Raw genomic sequence first — 24,130 nt, 5'->3', positions numbered from 1 at the left:
CTGTCTCAGGCACGGGGCCAAAGGCTCTGATCGTTTACCCCTTTGACTTCTCTGGCACTATCACTCCATCCGCTTATACACCATCGTTCAAATGTTTTGGGTCAATTCAAAATGTCCCTTGTTTTTGAAATAAAGGCAATTTTTTTGGTCCATTAAAATAACATCAAATGAACGGAGCAAAGTACAGAGAGATCCTTCTTGAAAACCTGCTCCAGAGTGCTCAGGACCTCAGGCTGGAGAGAAGGTTCACCTTTCAACAGGACACGACCCTATGCACACAGCCAAGATAACACATGCCCTTGAGTGGCCCAGCCAAAGCCCGGACTTGAAAATAGCTGTGCAGCGACACTCCCCATCCAACCTGACAGAGCATGAGAGGATCTGCAGAGAAGAATGGGAGAAACTCCCCAAAATACAGGCCAATCTTGTAGCGTCATACCCAAGAAGACTCAAGGCTGTAATCACTGTTTTTTATACATTTGCTTAAATGTATAAAAACCTGTGCTTGCTTTGTCATTATGGGGTATTGTGTGTAGACTGATGAGCGGAAAAAAACTACTTAATACATTTTATAATAAGGCTGTTAAAGTAACAAAATGTGGAAAAAGTCAAGCTGTCTAAATACTTTCCAAATGCACTGTATAGCTGGATGAAGTTTTTTTCTGTTCATTATCTTACCTGTAGGCTATATTTTCTGTATACAGAGTTAGACCAATATTAAAATGTTTTGGTAGATTGTTGTTGTACGAAAAATATTCCATATCCTTAGGAATCTTAAACAATCATTCAAATATTACATAGAGTCCACTTAACAAATACAACTATCCCTGCAATGTAGCCCTATGACGCCTCAAAGGTATCCATTCCAAAAAGAGTCTTGGGCTTTGGTATATATAGCTATATGTCACATGAGAAAGTCAAATATGGAAGTATATGGCGCCAGAGCTAAATTTGTTCATTTGCTAGAGATAGAGCATTACATTTGAAAGCCAGGGTATTCTACAAAGGCAGAAAATAGCATGAACAACCAATAGCAGATAAATACGTACTATGAGTCATGAGCTGACTAGTTTTTGTAAAAACAAGAATCATAACGTTAAAATATATCTGAAATTACCAGGCATCAGCGGACTACTTTTAATTAACAAAGCACTCAAGATAAACCCTTTATATATAAAGACAACTTTCTTACATGAACATAGTAAGTAGTAGGTTAAGGCTATAAACGGTTAGTCTATAAAATGTTAGTCATTTGGGTTAAAAATCTGATCTAGGTTAGTAGTGATGGGAGGAAAACAAATCGATACAGTTACATATAGTAATTTTATTTTTGACAATATTATATCAACACTGATCAAAAAAAGAAAAAAACATTTAGCTTTTTGTTGTTATTGCTAGGTAGCATTAGCTAGCGCTAGTCGGCTGTACCTGTGCAAAAACTCAGGTATTTTTTATCCAATAGATTGTTCTACATCTTTTTTTTTTTTTTTTTAAGTGAGCCAACATGTTTTCAGCACTATGAGCAATATGTTTGAAACATGAAACTGCAATATTGAAATGCAATACATATTGTATCGTGAGGTCCCTGGCAATTTTCGCTACACTCGCATTAACATCTGCTAACCATGTGTATGTGACAAATAAAATTTGATGTGAATTCTCCGGCCCTACAGGCTAGTAGTATCGTTGTGCTTTGTCTGGAAGCACACACACAAATTCTCACTTGCTAAAAGCAATGCGCAACAAACATCTCCAGCTGTGCCTCTGTAGAGCCAAATTCAATCAGTACTGTAGTGGGAAATCTGGGGGCGTCACCTAGCAACATGTTTCAGCACTTGGCACTGGTCAGGCTCTCACACTTTCCCAACTGGACTAGTGTGCTACTCCCTTCCATTGGGCACGCCTGCCAACAGCAAATGTCCAGGCCAAAATATCTCAAGTATAGGGGCTAACTTATCATTACTCTGTCCACCTACTCGTCCACATCATTGATTGCCTCAACACTACCTATATATGATGCACTACATACTCTGTGCCTCAGACAACCTTGGAAAAATAAAGCAAAATAAAACAGCCACCCAGGGACACAAGTCTGGGATCATACATATGGAGCTGGAACAAAAGCATCACACAATGTTCCTATGTCAAGGTCTCTAGAACGCTATAAAACAGCAGATGTTTTCTTTACCTGAAGAACTGGGCTGTTGTCAAAGTTGTAAGCACTGGGCCGGCCTTCAAGGGTGGAGAAGGCGACGTTTCCTCCAGTCAGGGGTGAGATGTCACTGAACTCGTCTGTGCACAGGGCCTGTTGTTCGTCCTGTCCGGTGCGGATGAAGCCCCTGTTGGTCTTCTGGTAGGTCTTCTCACAGGAGCCACTGTAGTACTGGTAAGGCGTCCATGGTCCATCCTCACTTGTGCGCTTGTAGATGGCGAAGCTCTCTGGGCGGCTGGTGTGGAACTTGAGTCGCACGTAAGTGATGTCGAAAGCCTTGCCTGAAGAACAGAAAAGAAACATGAGATTTTTGATACTTTAGCCAAAAGATGAGCGCATAGTTCACAGTGAACAATACAAGCTACCATAACTGTTCCAACTACGCAGTTAATAAAGGCGAAAAAAAATCTCTTCCACAACGCATGGATAAATATTAAGCTGTTGCTCAATGACCCAAAAAAGCTAATCAGTCACTAAAGACTGTTTACAACAAGCCTTTTCCAGATGCATTGTCTGTTTAAACCAAGACAAAAAAGGATTTCCAAAGCTCTCCAGTAATACTAGAGGGTCTTTTCAAAACCTATTTGGCATGTCTGAGCAGGCTAAGACTTGAAGGGGGATGAACACCAGACTATATGCGCTAGGAGAAATGGTATGGGGAGACGTCATTTATTTTGTGTAAAGAAATGAAATGATCTTTCAACACGGCTAAAGGGGGTACAATTGTTTGTTTAACAAAGAATTTGCTCTTTAAACAGATCTGCAAAGAAAATAAAAAATCTATACAGGAACCATTGTGGCGTGTGCAAATATAGGTGAAGCCATGTAACTTACTGAAACATATAGATGTCTCAACTACAGAAGGGCTTGGAAAGATAGAGGATTTAAATGAATCAGTTAATTTCCTCCCGAGTGAGTTTTTGTGTATGTTGTTGCAGTGACCATGACAATGAACTTTGACTTTTGAGGGACCTCTGTTAAAGGAAAATTCCACCCCAAAAATTATCTTTTGATATTTGTTTCATTAGCCCATTGTTGATATAGTCCGGAAATGTTTGACATGTCAGCAATCAAGTTTAAGATGTGCAACTTTCAAAATACAGCCGTTTGATGCATTTTGTTGGCTGCGTTTCTGTATTTTAAAAGTGATATTATATCTTAAAGTTATATCTTGAAAAACGGCTGACATGCTAAACATTTTGGGACTACATCGACAATAGACTAATGAAACAAATAACAAAAGATAGTTTCCTTTATCTTTTAACTCAGCAAGCTTTGTAGGTGAAGGTTAGTGTCTGTCTGTCTGTCTGTCTGTCTGTCTGTCTGTCTGTCTGTCTGTCTGTCTGTCTGTCTGTCTGTCTGTCTGTCTGTCTGTCTGTCTGTCTGTCTGTAGGGTGTGAGCTGGTTGTCATGAATTCATGCGTTTACATTGAGATTAAAGTGAATAGTCGAGTATGCTATAAATGTTCTGGAGTGCCTGCTTTGGCCCAGTGAGTCTCCTATTCAAACATAAGACTTGTACAAATTCTACCTCAACTGGCCTGTGAGTCACTAAACTAGGCGTGGATTTCAACAGGTCTGCTTTAACATCTAGAGAAATCTTTTCAAATGAAAAAAGCAGGAAGTAATAGAAAGTTGTTTACTTGCGCTTATACCCATTCGATTGTGTTAAATTTCTCCTCAAATCTATTTAAGTAGAAAAAGAGTTTAGCTTAACACTGAGAAAGTTGCTAATTAAAACATGGGAAAACCTAAAATCACACACAAGAGCAACGAGACACAGGCATACTTGACTGGTTGACATTTCCATAACATGTCATAGACATAAAGAACTTTAAGCTTAACCATTTGTCTGACCTTTTACAACCAATTTGCCCACTCTTTCCACTAGCCACTTCCATTATGATGCACAGGCATGACACCAAAGCATCTGAATGTGACATTCTGTGAACAAGCAAACTTAAGAGTGCTCGAGCATCGGGGAATCGCACTGGGAACAGACCGTCATTGACATCTAATTTCTAAAACCACCCCCACATCCTCGTAAACAAGACAAACAGCATCTGTTGGCACAGCAATGAAGTGGCAAGCAGAGGCAAACAAAAGGGCCTCTCGTCAACCCAACATGGAAGAGCCACTCAGTGGAGACAAAGGAAGCCTCAACAGTGAATACAGGTGGTCAGGCAGTCACTAGACTAGTAGTCTAGTTCACAGGCAAGGCAAATCCTGAAGATAACGAGGAAAGGGCAATGGAAATTATGGTTTAGCCTTGAACAAGGACATGGTTACTCTTTGGCAGCTAAGGTTTAAATCATTAAGAGAATCTGACTGCCAATAGGTACCTATCACAGTAGGAGGCCATTTCTTCTCTTGCTAGAACAAAAGATGTACCAGCTGCATACTGAACTGGTACCGACGAATCTGCCATTGCTACTTGTAGAATTGCAATGCTCCTCAGTGGCCGACAACTTGACTTTGAGTCAGAGAGCACAAACCTCCAAGTGGGGAAACCGACAGGAGTGACAACAAAAAGGAAAAAATTAGCGAATTACATTCTAAAGGTTTAGCTAAGGTTATCTAGCCAGCTAAATAATTGGCTATGGGCAGCCACTGGCAGTATGGGATTATGGAGAGTGAATTAAATAGTTTCTTCGTTATCTTGCTAGCTAGTTATCTAGCTGTGGTCATCTGTCTAGTATAAACAACGGATTTTTACAACAAAAGCAACATTAGCACAGGTAGCTAGTTAGCACACATTGGATACCTACAAAGCAAAATACACAGGGACTCGCATCGCCAAACTAAGCGTAAGAATGCAATGCTACTGCCACCTTCTGGAATGGAGTATTTTAACAAAGTCTGGTGACATTGTTCACAGGCGCTAAGTACTCTCTGCAAGCAAACATTTTACAAATCTTACTGGTGTGTGGGACCGATTAAGAGTCTTGGGTGGCCAAGGTTTGTTCTTAGTACCTTCAACCAAAAAGAGTTTTACAGTACACTGTGGCTGTGATTGTAGGCCTACTTTTAGCTTTCAAGCCCTAGGTGCATTCTTTCACTGATTAGCTAAAACTGTACAAAGTAATACCCACAAGGCCAGCTATGCCCTATAAATGCATCATTTCAGTGATGATGTAGGCCTGCAGTAACAAACATAAATAGTGAGCAGGAATAGCTAACATCTCAGTCTTTACTAAAATTGTAGTCTAATGCAATGATCGCTTTTATGATTGAGCTGATGCACTTAAAGATGCACTACGCAGAAATCGCTCCGCTATAACTATTGCTAAAATTCTAATAGTTTGCCTAATTTTAGTTTGTGACAAAAAAACAACTATAGCGTAGAGCAGGTATTCCCGAACTGGGGTACGATTCTTTGACATTTTTTCCCCTTCACATTTTCAAACAGCACATTTATATTTTCCAATGGGGCTATACATTTGGGAGAGTTTTTTTTCTTGCCTGAGTAGCCTCGTTTCACTGCCAAAAATAAAAACCATCTAGTGTTCAGCGAAATAACACAAGGTCAAATACAGGTAGCCTAGTCAAATAATTAACATCCAATCACATTAACCGTTACTCTCTTGGAGGAAACCTTCACTCTTTGCACAGACATTTAGAAGCCACTGGAGTTTTTTGAGCGGGCATAAAGACAACTTTCGAGTAGTAAGACATGTATAAAAGCAACAGATACCATTAATTAGAAGCGTCTCATATGGTGAGCTACCGAGTGGCTAGGACAGGCAAGCCCCATACTATTGCGGATGACTGAATTCTTCCTGATGCCGCGGATGTGGCAGGGACAATGCTGGGGGAAAAGGCCCCAAAAAACTATACAGACAATGCCTTCATCACTTCAACATCACTTCAGCACTGTTTCACAACGCATCAGTGACATGGCAGGAGATGTTCTGAAACAATTACTGCTTCGCATAAGCCAGTGAATTATATGCGTTACAGTTGGATGAGTCAGACGTGTCGGGCCTGGCAGACCTCCTGGTATATGTCCGTTACGTTTATGGGGGGGTCAATTAAGGAAGACATTCTCTTCTGCAAACCAGTGGAAACGAGGACAACAGGAGAGGATGCTTTTAAAGAACTGGACAGCTTTGTGACATCAAATGGACGTTGGTGGTCAAGATGTGTTGGTATCTGTACTGATAGAGCAAAAGCCTTGACAGGGACACAGTGGAGTGGAACCGCTCCTATATTCAGTGTGCGGGACAAAATTGAGGCTATGATTAAGAAGTTGTCTGCATTAACAAGGACAACACACTGGTTTTTCCATCATTGTATGATTTTTTGTGTGCAAATAAACTCAAGCTTACAGACAATGTCAAATGTGATATAGCGAAGCACCTGAATGAGTTGGGAGCGCAATTACGCAGGTACTTTCCCGAAATGGACGACAAACAACTGGATTCGTTATCCCTTTCATGCCATGCCTCCAGTACACTTACAGATATCTGAACAAGAGAGCCTCATCGAAATTGCAACAAGCGGTTCTGTGAAAATTGAATTAAAAAAGAAGCCACTGCCAGATTTCTGGATTGGGCTGTGCTCAGAGTTTCTTGCCTTGGCAAATCGCGATACCCTTTGCAACAAAAAGTCACCGATACCCTTTGCAACCATGTATCTATGTGAGAGTGGATTCTCGGCCCTCACTAGCATGAAAACTAAATACAGGCACAGACTGTGTGGAAAATGATTTAAGACAGACGCTCTCCAATACAACCCAACGTTGCAGAGGTATGTGCATTCTTTCAAGCACACCCTTCTCATTAACCTGTGGCGAGTTATTCACTATTTTTGATGAACAAATAAGGTTTTATATGTAAGATGGCTAAATAAAGAGCAAAATGATTGATTATTATTATTTGTGCCCTGGTCCTATAAGAGCTCTTTGTTACTTCCCATGACCCGGGATGTGACAAAAACTCACACTCATGTTTAATAAATGTATCGTATAGTGCATGTGTGGCAGGCTTATACTGATGGCAAAAAACAACATTTGAGAGTGTGCTGACCCTGGTGCTAGAGGGGGTACGCAGCTGGAGGTTGAATGTTTGAAGGGGTATGGGACTATAAAACGTTGGGGAACCACTGGTCTACAGCATGAAGCCATGAGGAATTCGGGCTTTCCTTACAAAACAATTGGTTTATTGATAAGCAACATTATTTACAGTTGAGAGCGCAAACAAAGGCTGGCTGAGAGAACCCCTTGTTTTCTTCTATAAGTATAAAAAAGTATTAAAAAGACATAAGATAAAGACTAAGTTGGTTTACAGTGGAAGGTATCTTGTCGTTTTACACATTAGTAACAGTGGGGGGTAGGCTAGGGAAGTTGTCAGATTTAAATTAAACAAAACTTCTTCCATAGAAACCATGACACGATCAGCATCAGAAGAATTAACTGCACACAATAATTAGCCTAAAGCAATCCCTAGAACTGTTACACTAAGAGCCCGACCAATATGGGATGTTTGGGTCAAATACCGATTCTCTAGGGAGGCAAAAGTCAACGATTATGATATATTTTATTTATTTCACCTTTATTTAACCAGGTAGGCTAGTTGAGAACAAGTTCTCATCTCATCTGCAGATATATGCTTTTAGAGGTAGTTAATTTTTCCCCCACAAATTGTGCTCCAAGGAGGTACTCTAAATTATGATTTCATAACTAAATATAAAAATATACATTATTTAAAGAATTTTATTTTTGTTTACATAACCACCAAAAAGCAACTATATCCTCTATAAATACAAAAGCACACAGTTTACCTTCTTAGGTACATCTTAAAGATTTGCCCATCTATGGCAGTGGATAAGAATGCAAAGTGTTTGTGCTGAAGCACCACAAGCACACTAATAAACAAGGGCTGAATGAATTAACCTGTCTCAAAGTAAATCTGAAACGGCACATTTCACAAGATCAAACTGCAGTGAAATCCTGTAATATTCTGTTCATAATGTCACCACTTTGTATTGAGTAGATACATTACCTTGTAAAGCATTGTAGTGTAAATAAACACTTTATGGCAACCTACAATGAGAGCTTGTTCAGAGATTCTTTGGAGGAGATGGGGAAACTCCATTTGAATCGTATTAGTGTATGTATGCCCATTGTGTATGTTTCCCATGCATCGTCAATGGACCAAGCGCTGCATTCTGAGAAATTCTGGGACAATGAAAGCTATCCTTCAATGAGTGTATGGGAGTCAATTGGGCGCTAGCTAAAAAAACAAACATTAGCATGAATTTGGTCAACAAGATGTACAACATTACAAACAACTTATTTTCTGTAATATCAGATAGCTTCGGAACCTTGACCTCAAGTACTTTTGAGGGAAAAAGGGCATGTTTCTTGACTGATACCCTGACTTCGAGAAGGGATTGCGTGACAATTAGCTTAGCAACCGCGTGACGCAGCATGACAACATGAAGACAATTGGTCGACAGTCTGCTGTTTTTTTTTTTTTTTTTTTTTCCCTAGGGGTGGATCAGCTTAATATTGCGGAAATAATGTTGCTTCCAATGTAATTGTCTGCATCATTTCCAATCCCCCATATTTTTTTGGGTAAATATATATATCCATACACGCATGCATACATATATACATATATACATACACATACCTATATAGACATACATACTTTTTTAAAGAATATACCTTTATTATTATTCCCCGCAACCCTACCACCGCTCCCCCAATTGGAGTAAACTAATAAACACTTCTGCTTTTACCTTCAATTTATACATCTTATACCTATTTTACAGACACAGACTACTTTATAATAGTTCTCTCTTGTTTGTTCTTAGTCCTTCCTCTATTTCTATTGTCCATCCAATTTTATTTCCACTTGTAACTGTGCTATTTCACAAAAGCTCCGCACCTATACACATTTCACAGATCCCGTATGCCCTACATTGTTTATCTTGTTATTAGTCCCACCCTTCAGTTCCACTCAACCCTTCCCATCTATCTTCCAACATCATCCATTTCGGATTTTTATTTGCCATATATTTTTCAACTGTGCTGTGATGCTTCACAAAAGATTTGAACCTTCCTATTCTCATAGCTTCTACAGATTGTAAATTAAAAATAAACATTTTTGCTAAAATAATTATTATATTATTGATTGATTGACTATGGCTTTTCAAATCCCCCAGTATTGCTATCTGTAGCGTTAGTTCTAGGCAAATGTTGCAATTCTTCAGCCATTCCTGGACCTGTGACCAAAAACGAGCTACATATGGACAATACCAAAATAAATGATCTAATGACTCTGCCTCCTCACAACAGAATCTGCAGAGCTGGGAAGATTGTATACCCCATATATATAACATTCTATTAGTTGCAAGAATTTTGTACAGTAATTTAAATTGAAAAATTCGAAGTTTTGAATCCGGCGTTGTTTTGCGTATCAATTCATAAACCATGTGCCATGGAAGGGGTACATCGAAAATCTCTTCCCAACTATTTTGCAATTTATATGGCACAGCTGTCAGTTTTTTGGTCCTTAAATGAAATTGGTATATGTTTTTATTTATCACACTTTTCTTTAACCATTTATGTTCTTTAATACAGGGCCGACATACAAGTTCCTTACTTTTTTCCCCTTCTACTTGCCTCTTCCATTTTTGTGGTAATGCTGCAATTAATTGGTTGTAATTTTGGGTAGAGCAGACATTTCCATATGTCTGTGTTAGCTGCATGTGTGACATTACTCCACCAGTCCTATTTATGATATCATTCACAAAAATTATACCTTTTTTAAACATTTCTTCGATAAATACAGTTTTTTTATCAATTACTATATTTGAATTTAACCACAATATTTGTTGTACTATTTGTTCCGTCCTTTCAGGTGGATTAAACTGAAATTGCAACCAACTTTCTAAGGCTTGTTTAAAAAATAAGGATATTTTGGAGATTATTTCCTTTTCAAACAACCGAAAGTGAGCAGGTGTAATCTGAATAAAGGGAAAAAGGCCCTTCTTGAACATAGGATGAGACATTCGTACCAATTTACTAGAGAACCAGTTTGGATTTAAGTATAACTTTTGTATGACTGATGCCTTTAGTGAGAGGTCTAATGCTTTAATATTTAATAATTTCTGCCCTCCGAATTCATATTCGTTATATAAATAGGCCCTTTTAATTTTATCTGGCTTGCCGTTCCAAATAAAATGGAATATTTTTTGTTCATATAATTTAAAAAGCAGGTCACTAGGTGTAGGCAAAACCATAAGCAAATAGGTAAACTGTGATATGACTAAAGAGTTAATCAGGGTGATTTTTCCACAAATAGACAAGTATTTTCCTTTCCATGGTAGCAAGATCTTATCTATTTTTGCTAACTTTCTATAAAAATTTATTGGAGTGAGATCATTTCTTTCTTTTGGGATTTTTATACCGAGTATGTCCACATCTCCGTCAGACCATTTAATTGGTAAACTACATGGCAATATAAAATGTGTATTTTTTAGTGATCCAATACGTAATATGGTACATTTATCATAATTTGGTTTTAATCCAGAGAGGATAGCAAAGGTATCTAGATCCTCTATGAGGCCGTGGAGAGACTCTAGTTGTGGTTTTAAAAGAAAACATGAATCATCAGCGTACAATGACACCTTAGTTTTTAAGCCACGGATTTCTAATCCATTAATATTAATGTTTGATCTAATTTTAACAGCTAACATTTCGATGGCAATAATAAATAGATATGCCGATAGTGGACAACCTTGTTTTACTCCTCTAGATAGTTTAAAACTTTCTGAGATGTAGCCATTATTTACTATTTTACACCTAGGGTTACTATACATAATTTTAACCCATTTTATAAGAGATTCCCCAAAATTGAAATATTCTAGGCATTTATATATAAACTCCAGTCGTACTTTATCAAAAGCCTTTTCAAAATCAGCTATGAAAACCAGACCTGGTGTCCCCGATATTTCATAGTGTTCTATTGTTTCCAGTACTTGCCTTATATTATCTCCAATGTATCGTCCATGTAAAAAACCTGTCTGATTAGGATGAATAATATCTGACAAAACTTTTTTTATTCTATGCGCCAAGCATTTTGCTAGGATTTTTGCATCACAACACTGAAGTGTAAGAGGTCTCCAATTTTTTAATTGGACTGGATCTTTATATATACCACTTGGGTCCTGTTTCAGTAATAACGATATCAGACCTTCTTGTTGCGTGTCTGATAATCTACCATTTATATAGGAGTGGTTAAAACAAGCTAATAATGGTCCTTTGAGTATATCAAAAAAAGTTTTGTATACTTCCACTGGTATGCCATCCAGCCCTGGAGTTTTCCCATCCTTAAAGGCCCCAATTGCATCAAGCAGTTCCTCCTCTGTAATTTGGCCTTCACATGAGTCTTTCTGTACAGATGTTAATTTTACATTATTAATAGGAAAAAAATCCATACAATTAGTTTCAGTTAGTGGAGATGGAGGAGCCTGAAACGAAAACATATTCTTAAAGTACTTTACTTCCTCTTTCAAAATATCATTTGGTGAATCATGCGTGACTCCATCATTTGTAACAAGTTTTAATACATTTTTTTTGGTAGCATTTCTATATTGAAGATTGAAAAAGAATTTGGTGCATTTTTCCCCATATTCCATCCAGTTCCCTTTATTTTTATAATATATTACACTGGATCTTTCTTGAATAAGTTCCTCCATTTCTTTTTGTTTTTCCTCTAACTTATTCTGTGCCTCTATGGTACCGTTTTTATTGCTATCTAACTGTACTGTTAGTCCTTCAATTTCCTTTGTTAATATGGACTCTTTTGATCTAAATTCCCTTTGTTTTATAGATGAGTACTGAATTGCATGGCCTCTAAAGGCACACTTAAAAGTGTCCCATACAATAAGGGGATCTGCTGTACCTATGTTATGTCTGAAAAAGTCAGTTATAAAATCTTCTGTCCTAGTTCTAAACAATTTATCATCTAGTAGACTTTGATTAAATTTCCAATATCCTCGCCCACGTGGAAATTCTGTAAGAGAAATATATATGCCAATTATGTGATGATCCGACCGCATTCTGTCCCCTATCAACACTTTTTTAACTTTTGGTGCCAGAGAGAATGGTATAAGAAAGTAGTCAAGACGACTAGCTTGATTCAGCCTCCGCCATGTATATCTCACTAAATCAGGGTATTTAAGTCTCCATATATCCACTAATTCCAATATATCCATGACATTCATGATTTCCTTAAGTGCCTGAGGGTGATAGTTTGTAGTGTGAATTCCTTTCCGGTCTATAGAGGTATTTAAGACCGTATTAAAATCTCCCACTATAATAATAGAGTCTAGTGTTGCTTGTAGAGTTGATAAATTCTTATATATATTTTCAAAGAAGCTTGGATCATCATTATTCGGACCGTATAGGTTAACAAGCCATATTTGTTTATTGTCCAATAACATATTTAAAATAATCCATCTACCTTGAGGATCTGTTCGGACAATTTGCACATTTGGATCAAAATTATTGTTAATTAAAACGATCACCCCTTTTGAATTTCTTTGCCCATGGGAGAAATATATTTTGCCCCCCCAGTTCTTTTTCCACAAAACTTCATCTAAAACTGTTGAATGGGTTTCCTGTAAACAATAGATATTATAATCCTTCTCTTTTAGCCAGGTAAATACTGATCGTCTTTTCTTATTATCTGCTAAGCCATTACAATTGTAACTGGCTATACTTATTTCACCACTTACCATAATGAGACACACCTTTCATTCTTTTAATCAGAATATATTTTTGTAAACGTACTATTAAAAAGTAACATAATGATTGAGTGTCTATATAGTTGTACCATGATATTTGCATTTCTACTAAGTAAACCTCCAATTGGTCCCTACTATTCCACCCGCTAAAAGGCCTCATCTCGAGATGGCTTGTCATCCCAATGCCCGGCAGACCACCCTCGACCCCCTGTATCCCATAGCCCTGAACCGACTGGGATCCATTCTTTGAAAAGAGCATACAGTGCCATTTACCGAATTGAAGAAGATCAATTGCCATATGCATTTCCATTGCCCTCACCTCGATTTGTATTATATATATCTGTGGATCATCCTCTATTGTCCCTAACATCTTTTACTTCTTCCTTCGCAACAGTTGTGGGATACACACATACACCCACACACACTCAGCCCTTACCCCCACACAACCATAAGCTCACTTTCTCAACAATTGCACCATCCCAGAGCCCAACTCAAGATGGGTCATGATTTACAAATGCACTTGCAGTTGCAGCTGCATGAGAAGGCCTGCAAGACCGCACAAAAAATTAGCAAAAATTGAGAGATTTATTTACCATTGTCATATCCTAGATAATGGAGGTCAAATGTACACCTTATTCCTGAAACACCCACAATACGGCCACCCGTCATGACCATGTCCCCACGCATCTCCATGCAGTCCGACTTTGATTTTGTGCCGCCAGGGCCACAATAATATACCCCCTCTCTGAATGTCCGAGTGTGACCCCCTCCCCATGGGTTACTGCAGCTAGTGTTGCCAGCACTGCCACTGCCTGGGTGGGGGCACCCCACCGGAATCCCCACCGGCTAGGTACAAGGTCGTCAAGGTTCTCATTAGCAGCTTTGAGAATTTCCTTGTATATTATGCTCTCCCTTTATGGGGCTTTGGCTTTGCAGGACCAACCCTGCCAAGCAGGCTCAGAATCTTGAGGGGGCAGTGCTGCTCTTGGTCTCTGACCTCATTTTAGCTGCATACAGACCGCTTACAGCGGGCACATAAAACAGTTAGGGACTTCTCCTTAGTATCTGGGTCATTCAGGTGGGTGTCTAGGGTATAGTGCCATGGACCGTACCATTAAAATAGGATAATAAATAATTAGATATAATTTATAAAAAAAAAATAAAAAAAAATGTAGTTCTCCATGATAGGACAATAAATAAATAAGACGTATAATTCATTATAAAAGTATATCCATCATCTGAACAACATTGAAAGCCCTCTCATACCCGGCTCACAGCAATACATTGGCTCTGGGATATGCAACCATTTCATTACTCACTCACTCAACTTTCCAAACATAACAAATAAAATAAAAAATAAACACAAACCATACCATCCACACATACTGTGCCTTCTGTTTACTTAGTTTTTATCTTCACTATGTTGAATTAGTGCTTGTGTGTTTAATTAGTTATATGTGAAGATTTATAGAAAAGCTATATTTTTTATTGTATTGTTACAATCAGTAACCGGGCTTGAATTGTGTTTATTTCCCTCGTCTATGAGAACTTTGTAATTTTTAAAATAACCATGGAGTAGTCTTTGTGTCTCTGAACAACTGGTTATCAATATATAGTTTATCAACGACGAGAGCTACTCGTTTCGCTTTTAATCTATTTTCTTTGAAAATTGGATACAGAACTTTGCGCCGTTCTGCAATTTCCTTCGGAAACTGATCATTCATGCCAATTTTGGTCCCAGCAAGTCTTTTACCCAGGCTTTTAACCATTATTTTATCTTTAAATGAAGCAAATTTGGCAACGATTGGGCGTTCGTACCTCTGCCCTCTCTGTCCGAAGCGGTGAACGCGTTCAAGTTGGATTTTGTCGATAACTTCGCGTGGAATCTGAAGCGCTGTAAGGAGGAACTCTCTAACTATAGATTCAGGAACTTCTCCTTCTTTCTCTTGAATATTTGTAAGTACCAAATTCTCTCTCATGATTCTAGTTTGTATGTCCAGTAAGGCTTCCTTCAGAACGGTGTTCTCCTTTTTAATTCCATTCATTTCGGTTTCAATCTTATTGACTGTCCCTTTTAGCGCGTGTGTTTGCTTCTCCAATGTCGCAGCTTTTTCATCACTCATCTCTAGGCTTGCCTTCAACTCTTTTATATCCTTACTAACTAATTCAAGTATACCCAGTTTGTCATTTATTGATTTTAACAGATCGGTTTCGACCTTTACCATTCCCGGTGGTGAGAATATTAAATCATCAGTGTCTGTAGAAGAGTCACGTTTTCGTTTTGTAATCGGTTCCCCTGTCTTACTCTCCGTCATGTTTGGTTGTTGCCTGTTTTCGTAATATTTGTCGATAAATGTCTCTAGTTTTAGGATTTGTTTTGTGTTATTGTCCAGATTGAAGGTTATCACTCACCAGATTAAGTAGTGCTAATATTTTAGTCTAATTTAGCAGATATTTCGAATATTATGTTTTATCTTGAGGTGCTCTACATAAATCCCTTCAGTCCGCCATTACCCTTACGTTACCTTTACCTTTACCTTGAACAGTCTGCTGTTTGAGGCGTTATACATTCCTCCATTCATTGCCCAATGGGATTCCTTGTTATCACATAATGTATTGTCTGTTATGACAAGCACACGCAAGCTGTTCATGAAGACAAAGTTTTTACTGATACCATAATGTAAATTACACTGTTATTCAATACAAAATGTATTGGCTATACATTTCAACTGCAAATGGCATGCACTGAAAACATTAATACAGGAAAATACTTGCCACACTGGATTTAGTCACACGTTCTAATTTAGCTAGGTAACTAGCTAACAATCTTATCTCATGAATGAAGCACATGGCCTGAATGATAGATCTGCGTCAACTAAATAAATTAATCCATTAACATAATAGTCCCAGATAGTAACAATGCTATTTTTGTATTAAGGAGTCTTGACTTTGGCACCAGTCCAGTATTCACACATAAGTAACACAGATGATGCAATCTCTATTGCACTCCACATTGCCCTTTCCCACCTGGACAAAAGGAACACCTATGTGAGAATGCTATTCATTGACTACAGCTCAGCGTTCAACACCATAGTACCCTCAAAGCTCATCACTAAGCTAAGGATCCTGGGACTAAACACCTCCCTCTGCAACTGGATCCTGGACTTCCTGACGGGCCGCCCCCAGGTGGTGAGGGTAGGTAGCAACAAATCTGCCACGCTGATCCTCAACACTGGAGCTCCCCAGGGGTGCGTGCTCAGTCCCCTCCTGTACTCCCTGTTCACCCACAACTGCATGGCCAGGCATGACTCCAACACAATCATTAAGTTTGCAGACGACACAAGAGTGGTAGGCCTGATCACCGACAAGACAGCCTATAGGGAGGAAGTCAGAGACCTGGCCGGGTGGTGCCAGAATAACAACCTATCCCTCAATGTAACCAAGACTAAGGAGATTATTGTGGACTACAGGAAAAGGAGGACCGAGCACGCCCCCATTCTCGTCGACGGGGCTGTAGTGGAGCAGGTTGAGAGTTTCAAGTTCCTTGGTGTCCACATCACCAACAAACTAGAATGGTCCAAACACACCAAGACAGTCGTGAAGGGGGCACGACAAAGCCTATTCCCCCTCAGGAAAGTAAAAAGATTTGGCATGGGTCCTCAGATCCTCAAAAAGTTCTACAGCTGCAACATCGAGAGCATCCTGACTGGTTGCATCACTGCCTGGTATGGCAATTGCTCGGCCTTTGACCGCAAGGCACTACAGAGGGTAGTGCGTACGGCCCAGTACATCACTGGGGCTAAGCTGCCTGCCATCCAGGACCTCTACACCAGGCAGTGTCAGAGGAAGGCAAAGACTCCAGCCACCCTAGTCATAGACTGTTCTCTCTACTACCGCATGGCAAGCGGTACGGGAGTGCCAAGTCTAGGACAAAAAGGCTTCTCAACAGTTTTTACCCCTAAGCCATAAGACTCCTGAACAGGTAATCAAATGGCTACCCGGACTATTTGCATTGTGTGCCCCACCCCCCCAACCCCTCTTGACGCTGCTGCTACTCTCTGTTTATCATATATGCATAGTCACTTTAACTATACATTCATGTACATACTACCGCAATTGGGCCGACCAACCAGTGCTCCCGCAAATTGGCTAACCGCATTGTGTCCCACCCACCACCCCCTCCAACCCCTCTTTCACGCTACTGCTACTCTCTGTTCATCATGTATGCAGAGTCACTTTAACCATATCTACAAACTTCCTCAAATCAGCCTGACTAACCGGTGTCTGTATGTAGCCCCGCTACTTTTATAGCTTCGCTACTGTATATAGCCTGTCTTTTTACTGTCGTTTTATTTCTTTACCTACCTATTGTTCACCTAATACCTTTTTTGCACTATTGGTTAAAGCCTGTTAGTAAGCATTTCACTGTAAGGTCTACACCTGTTCAGCGTATTCAGCGCACGTGACAAATAAACTTTGATTTGATGATTTGAGATTGCTTGCTAGCCAGCCACTTACCTAAGCTAATTACTCTATTTATTTAGTACTTTATTTCCCCAATTTTGTGATACACGATTGGTAGTTAAAGTCTCGTCCCATCGCTGCAACTCCAGTACGGATTCAGGAGAGGCGAATGTCGCAAGCCATGCGCTCTCTGAAACACAACCCAGCCAAGCCACACTGCTTCTTGACACACTGCTCACTTAACCCGGAAGCCAGCTGCACCAATGTGTCGGAGGAAACACCGTACAACTGTCGACCGATGTCAGCGTGCATGTGACCGGCGCGCCAAAGGAGTCGCTAGAGCGCGATGGGACAAGGACATCCCAGCCGGCCAAACCCTCCCCTAACCCGGACGACGCTGGGCCAATTGTGCGCAGCCTCATGGGTCTCTTGGCCGCGGCCGGCTGCAACACAGTCTGGGATCAAACCCGGGTCGGTAGTGACGCCTCTAGCACTGCCTTAGCCTAAGGGCCTCCCAAGGGGGCGCAGCAGTCTAACTACCTTGCTGGCTAGAGAGAGCCTAACTACATTGCTGGTTAGCTAGCCAGCTAACATTAACCAAGTGAGCATATGATGAGGATAGGACTGCTTGCTTGGTGAAGTGTAATTTAGATTATTTACTTATTCTAAAACAGCTGTGGCAAGCTACTCACCGTCAAACCACTACGAACACTGACTCTCACATCATGACTTACAGGCTGAATGATGTTCAATGAGCAGCTCGTAGAGCACCCTAATACCGCAAAGGAGCACAAGGATTTGTTTATTCTATGTATAGAATATGGGCGCTTTATCGGTGGAATAAAGACCGATACAAATATTTCTGTATAAGGCTAATACTGTCCGATAATATCTATCAACCGATATCTGTCAGGCTATAGTTATGCTACAGCCTAATACGCAATAAATCGGTATTGGTTAAAACCGACTTAACACTACCATTGAAATATATTTTAGAGCGCCAAACGCAGTAATGTTTTAAATGAAAAGAAACTCCTGTGAGTGACAGCCGATAACTAAGGGAGGGAACTTCAACCATGTGTTCACCTGCCCACTCCTCAAGCATGTTGTAGTAGAGTGAGGCTGTGACATGGTGGTTGGGGGAGGGGAGGTGGAGAGGGAACTGTCTGGAATCAATTATCTTTTATATTTGACAAGATAGTCAAGTGGCAGCTCTAACAATGTAAATACATGTCCTCAAAGATGAAAGGCAGGCGGGAGGAGGCGAGTTCAGATTGGACCATTCTAGCCAGTGAGAGGGCAGATACGTGTGTGTGAACAACAGGCCAGAGATAGAAGACTCATCTTTTTATCTTTGCCATTATAGCATCTGAGTGTCATTGAGGCCATCTCCATTTAAAATGAGTCAATTATCTTATTTTTAATTGGCTGACCGCTCCCAACTCATAGGAAATCTCCATCCAGTTGACTACTTTAAAATGGTGGAAGCCCTCAATGGCAATATCCATGCTAAAACAGGTTATACCCATGATGAGTCCTCCATCTATCTCTGACAACAGGCACAACTCCGATAGTACTCTTTTTCAAAGTTGTCGAAATGCCACGTGCGTCCGCTTAGATCAGTGCATCCATAAAAACAAAACCTAACCATTATGGAACTTCTATTCGATCAAATGAGCCTCATGTAGCAATAGAAAAAAAATGTGTTGACAAAATTCGACAATCATTGACCTCCATGCAAAAATTCCTCACTTCGCGGGCTCAATTTCGTGGACAGATTATGGGCCGAGTAAAACCTTGCTTCGTCTCTTCCTCTCTGCTGGAATGTGCTTCCGCTAGGGCAGTAAAGGGGAGGGCTGATAAGAGAACGACTCGAGAGGGAGAACAGAGACAAGTTAGGGGGAAAAGGGGCTGTGTATGGAGACATTTCTTGTTAAAATGTGAATGAAAGCTCATGACTGTTCTAAAAAGAGGATCGTCTTTGATCAGCAATTCAAAAGTTCTGGAGAAGAAGACATGCATGTTCAACAAATCAAGCATTGATTGAATCTGAGAATGTGTGCCTGGCTTACAATTGTTGAACCATGAATGGCCAGAACTAAACAAGGACTTTTTATCACATACTGTAAAGAAAAAGTCAAATGTAATATTCCACGAATCATGTAATTATATGCACATTCCGCTCATATATTCCGACACTCAAAGATGCATTCGGCTGGTTTGAGGAAATGTGAAATCCGCATTCACATTGCCAAACATTCTGACAAGCCACACTGATGTTTCCTATGGTCTCTAACATGTCATTAGAACACAAGTTGTGTGTTATCACTGCAAGCTTGGACTTGTAAGCAGACAAACCTCACAAGACCAGAGTTTTTCAACAAACAGATCTGGGACCTTTCTGTAGATGACTACCAAGGGGGAGGGGGCGTCTTCATAATCTGAGTTTAGAATCTGTTAATCGCATAGCCAATTTCTATACTCTTAAGCCGTGAACATCGTATGAAAAACAGATGGTACCTTTTCCCGAAGACAATCTCATTCATTCTATTTTAACACAGAAGAGATCTTTCCTTAAGAACATTAGAGTCAAGAGGAAGAAGCCCACACACTGCCATTAAGTCACCATGCAGAACATTTTGTACTTGACGTTCTGTGGCTGTTGGAAGACTCCAACATGTTCAGTGCCAGGTGGTTTCTGCCAGTTCTCCTCACGACACTACCTAAAATGTTTGACAACAGTTTATTTTGGCAATGAAACCCTTTATCTACTTCCCCAGAGTCAGATGAACATGTTAGTTTTTACCAAAGACTTCCAGTCATTGCACTAACAATAGTTAGCATTGGCTTGCGAAACTAATGTATGCATTAATGACAAATGTATTATAGAAAATGAGTAACCAAATCAAAATGTTTTGTCACATGCATCGAATACAACAGATGTAGACCTTACAGTGAAATGCTTACTTACAAGCCCTTAACACTTATTATTCCTTATACTGCATTGTTGGTTAAATAAAAAACAGAAAAGTAACAAATCAAAGTAACAAATAAAGAGCAGCGGGTAAAATAACAATAGCGAGGCTATATACAGGGGGTACCGGTACATAGTCAATGTGGGTAGGCACCGGTTAATCAAGGTAATATGTACATGTAGGTAGAGTTAGTGACTATGCATAAATAATAAACAGAGTAGCACCAGCGTAAAGGGGGGGATGCAAAAGTGTATGTGGTTATGGGCTAGTTATTTAAAAGTGGACATATGGTGGCTTCCCACCCATTGAGACGAGGCTAGTTCTTTTGATGTCAAATTCCTTTGAATGTATTATTGTTGACATTCTTGGGTTAAACCAAGGTGGTATGCTTCGCTGTTGGCTATTTGATGAAGGGTCTTTCAACACACCTCTCAGTTGTCAGAGATGAGAGGTGATAAAACTGATTATTAGTGATTGGGTTTGGGATAAGGTTTCATTGACATCCCACAAAGGCATCAAAAAACAAAGCCGATTGCTTCAGGCTGAGTGTTAGCAACGAGAGCGAGGCTGTAAGTGAAAATGGTGCTGAAAGTTGGAGCGCCTCCCTGGGAGAAAAGTCAGTCACACCAAATCTCTTATTCAATCTCTGCAGACAATCTCTTATTGAATAAGATAATCTCTTCAGAATCTATTATTCAATCTCTGAGGCTGAAAAGACTCAGATCTCAGATCCCCTCAGAACTCAGATCCACTCAGATCCTCCAAAGGTTCTACAGCTGCACCATTGAGAGCATCTTGACTGGCTGCATACCCGCTTGGTATGGCAACTGCTTGGCATCCGACCGCAAGGCGCTACAGAGAGTAGTGCGTATGGCCCAATGTATCACTGGTGCCGAGCTCCCTGCCATCCAGGACCACTATACCAGGCGGTGTCAGAGGAAGGCCCTAAAAATGGTCAAAGGCTCCAGCCACCCAAGTCAGACTGTTCTCTCTGCTACCGCACAGCAAGCAGTACCGATGCACAAAGTCTGGAACCAACAGGACCCTGAACAGCTTCTACACCCAAGCCATAAGACTGCTAAATAATTTGTTAAATAGTTAAGCAATAGCTACCTGGACTGCATTGACCCTTTTTGCACTAACTCTTCAGATTCATCACATACGCCGCTGCTACTGTGTATTATCTATTCTGTTGCCTAATCACTTTATCCCTACCTACAGTGCCTTCGGAAAGTATTCAGACCAATTGACTTTTTCCAAATTTTGTTACATTACAGCCTTATTCTAAATGGATAAAAAAAATAACAGGTTGTTAAAACAGGTCCCACAAAAACCAAGCCATGAGGTCGAAGGAATTGTCCGTAGAGCTCCGAGACAGGATTGTGTTGAGGCACAGATCTGGGGAAGGGTACCAAAAAATGTCTGTAGCATTGAAGATCCAAGAACACAGTGACCTCCATCATTCTTAAATGGAAGCTGTTTAGAACCACCAAGACTTTTCCTAGACCTGGCCGCCAGGCTAAACTGAGCAATCGGGGGAGAAGGGCCTTGGTGAGGGAGGTGACCAAGAACCTGATGGGCACTCACTCAGAACTTTAGAGCTCCTCTGTGGAGATGGGAGAACCTTCCAGAGGGACAAACATTGTTGCAGCACAACAGATCTGTGAGAGACGGAATTCTTACTGGTTGGTAGGTGATCAAATACTTATGTCATGCAATAAAATGCAAATGAATTACTTAAAAATCATACAATGTGATTTTTCTGGATTTTTGTTTTAGATTCCATCTCTCACAGTTGAAGTGTACCTACGATAAAAATTACAGACCTCTACATGCTTTGTAAGTAGGAAAACCTGCAAAATCGGCAGTGTATCAAATACTTGTTCTCCCCACTGTAAATTATCAAAAATGTACAAAAAAAAGTTGTGTCATCATGGGGTATTGTGTGTAGATTGATGAGGGAAAAAAACAATTGAACACATTTTTGAATTTGAGGCTGTAATGTAACAAAATGTGGAAAAAGTCAAGGGGTCTGAATACTTTCCGAAGGCACTGTATATGTACATATCTACCTCAATTACTTCATACCCCTGCACATCGACTTGGTACTGGTACCCTGTGTATATAGCGAAGATATCGTTACTCAATGTGTACTTATTCCTCTTATTAGTTTTCTATTATTTCTTTTTTTCTCTCTGCATTGTTGGGAACGGCCTGTAAGTAAGCATTTCATTGTTAGTCTACACCAGTTGTTTATGAATCATGTGACTAATAAAATTTAATTTGAAAACCTGGGTGATGATTGTAACCCTTCCTAATGGCTGAAAATTCAGATTTTTTTCAAGCCCTCAGCTTATGAAAAGGCCTAATTATTTCCCAAAATCATTAGAAAAACATAATTAGTTCAGCCAAATGAGTAGAAATATCAGAGCCCTAAAATCGTGTCCGTATATGTTGTTTCGCTCCATTTACATTCAAGGGGAAAACAGCTAAATCAGCCATTTAAAATACATATTATCAAGTAATCTCTGGGTTGATATTATCGAGGTGTCATTTAGAAACTTCTCCCTCTACATGCTACTTTTAAGGTGTGTCCTTATTTTCACCTTTTACAGGGTTTGCTGGGATGATCTGCCTGTGGGATTTGGGCCTCCATCCCCTTACACCCAGTAGAGGCACAGCCTGGGGTGAGTAGCAGGGAATATCTGGTGGATGGGGGGGATTACGGGTTGTTGTAGGGTAATGTCCAGGGGAAGGCCCCAAGCCACACCATGGTCCAATTATATTTCCTCCCATGACCTCATCACATTCTTTACGTGGGAGATGAACAATGACCGCTTTGAGTTTTAACGTGTGGGCATGACAACTTTTTTTCCCCTTGTACACGATTTTCTCCATCTGCTCGGGAGATATGTAGAACATCTGATTAACTCAACACTCCCACGGGCTGAACCAATACACGGACAGACATGGGGATCGGATACAGCAACAACCATGGCATGAACTCACTGCAATCAATTTACTTCAGGGCACAATCCAATTCAGTTAACACCTTGCTAATATGATCACAGTAGGATCTAGTAACCTATAGGGCAAATTTATTCATATAAAATTAATATCAAATTCTAAAAAGGCAACTAAAGCACTTCTGAAGTAGATTTTTAATTGCTTGTGTGCTTACACACCATGTAGGCTAGTCCTCACTGTCAAGTGTATACCCAAACCCCATTAATGTAAGCAAAGAAAAAAGCGTGAGCTGCAGGGGAGAAGATGGCCGTGTGCTTCTGCATTAAACAGGAGAAAAGAAAAGGTCAACTCATTAGGGCTATTTTGCTTTTCTCTAACAGGTGTCATGACGGGTCAGAGTCTGACAAGTAAAACCTCCCGAGATAAAAACCTGAACAAATTGAATGTTATATTCAGAAAGGGTGGGGGAGGGCAACATTACAATTGAGGAATCTGAGGAATGTGCCCGAGTTCTTCATCTGAAGGGCAGATAGCCCGTTACTAACTGCCTCTATGAGAACTGTCAGACTGGTATAAAGATCCCCCTCACCCAGCTGATCTCTAAAATAAACTGTTTCCGGCAGGTCCAGCGATTCAAAGGGAGCCCCCTCTCTGTCAGAAAGAGGTGCTTTCCCAGCATTATGATACTTCTTTCACAGGATTCACAGCATGTTGCTTGTAAAAACATATGATCCCCTTTCAAACAGACCCATTT

The 24,130-nt window shown here is 40.0% G+C and overlaps 1 protein-coding gene across 1 annotated transcript in view; it reads right to left on the bottom strand.

The window, feature by feature from the left end:
* The window catches only part of lamc1 (laminin, gamma 1), an 85,545-nt gene that overhangs the window by 25,543 nt on the left and 35,872 nt on the right, over positions 1-24,130 (bottom strand). The window contains exon 2 of the mRNA XM_038963974.1: positions 2,189-2,493. Within this exon, the coding sequence (XP_038819902.1) occupies positions 2,189-2,493 (305 nt within the window). The remainder of the gene's footprint in view (positions 1-2,188; positions 2,494-24,130) is intronic.

Source organism: Salvelinus namaycush, chromosome 25, assembly GCF_016432855.1.
Source record: "Salvelinus namaycush isolate Seneca chromosome 25, SaNama_1.0, whole genome shotgun sequence".
Lineage (NCBI taxonomy): Eukaryota > Metazoa > Chordata > Actinopteri > Salmoniformes > Salmonidae > Salvelinus > Salvelinus namaycush.
This window is presented reverse-complemented; position numbering and strand designations above follow the sequence as displayed.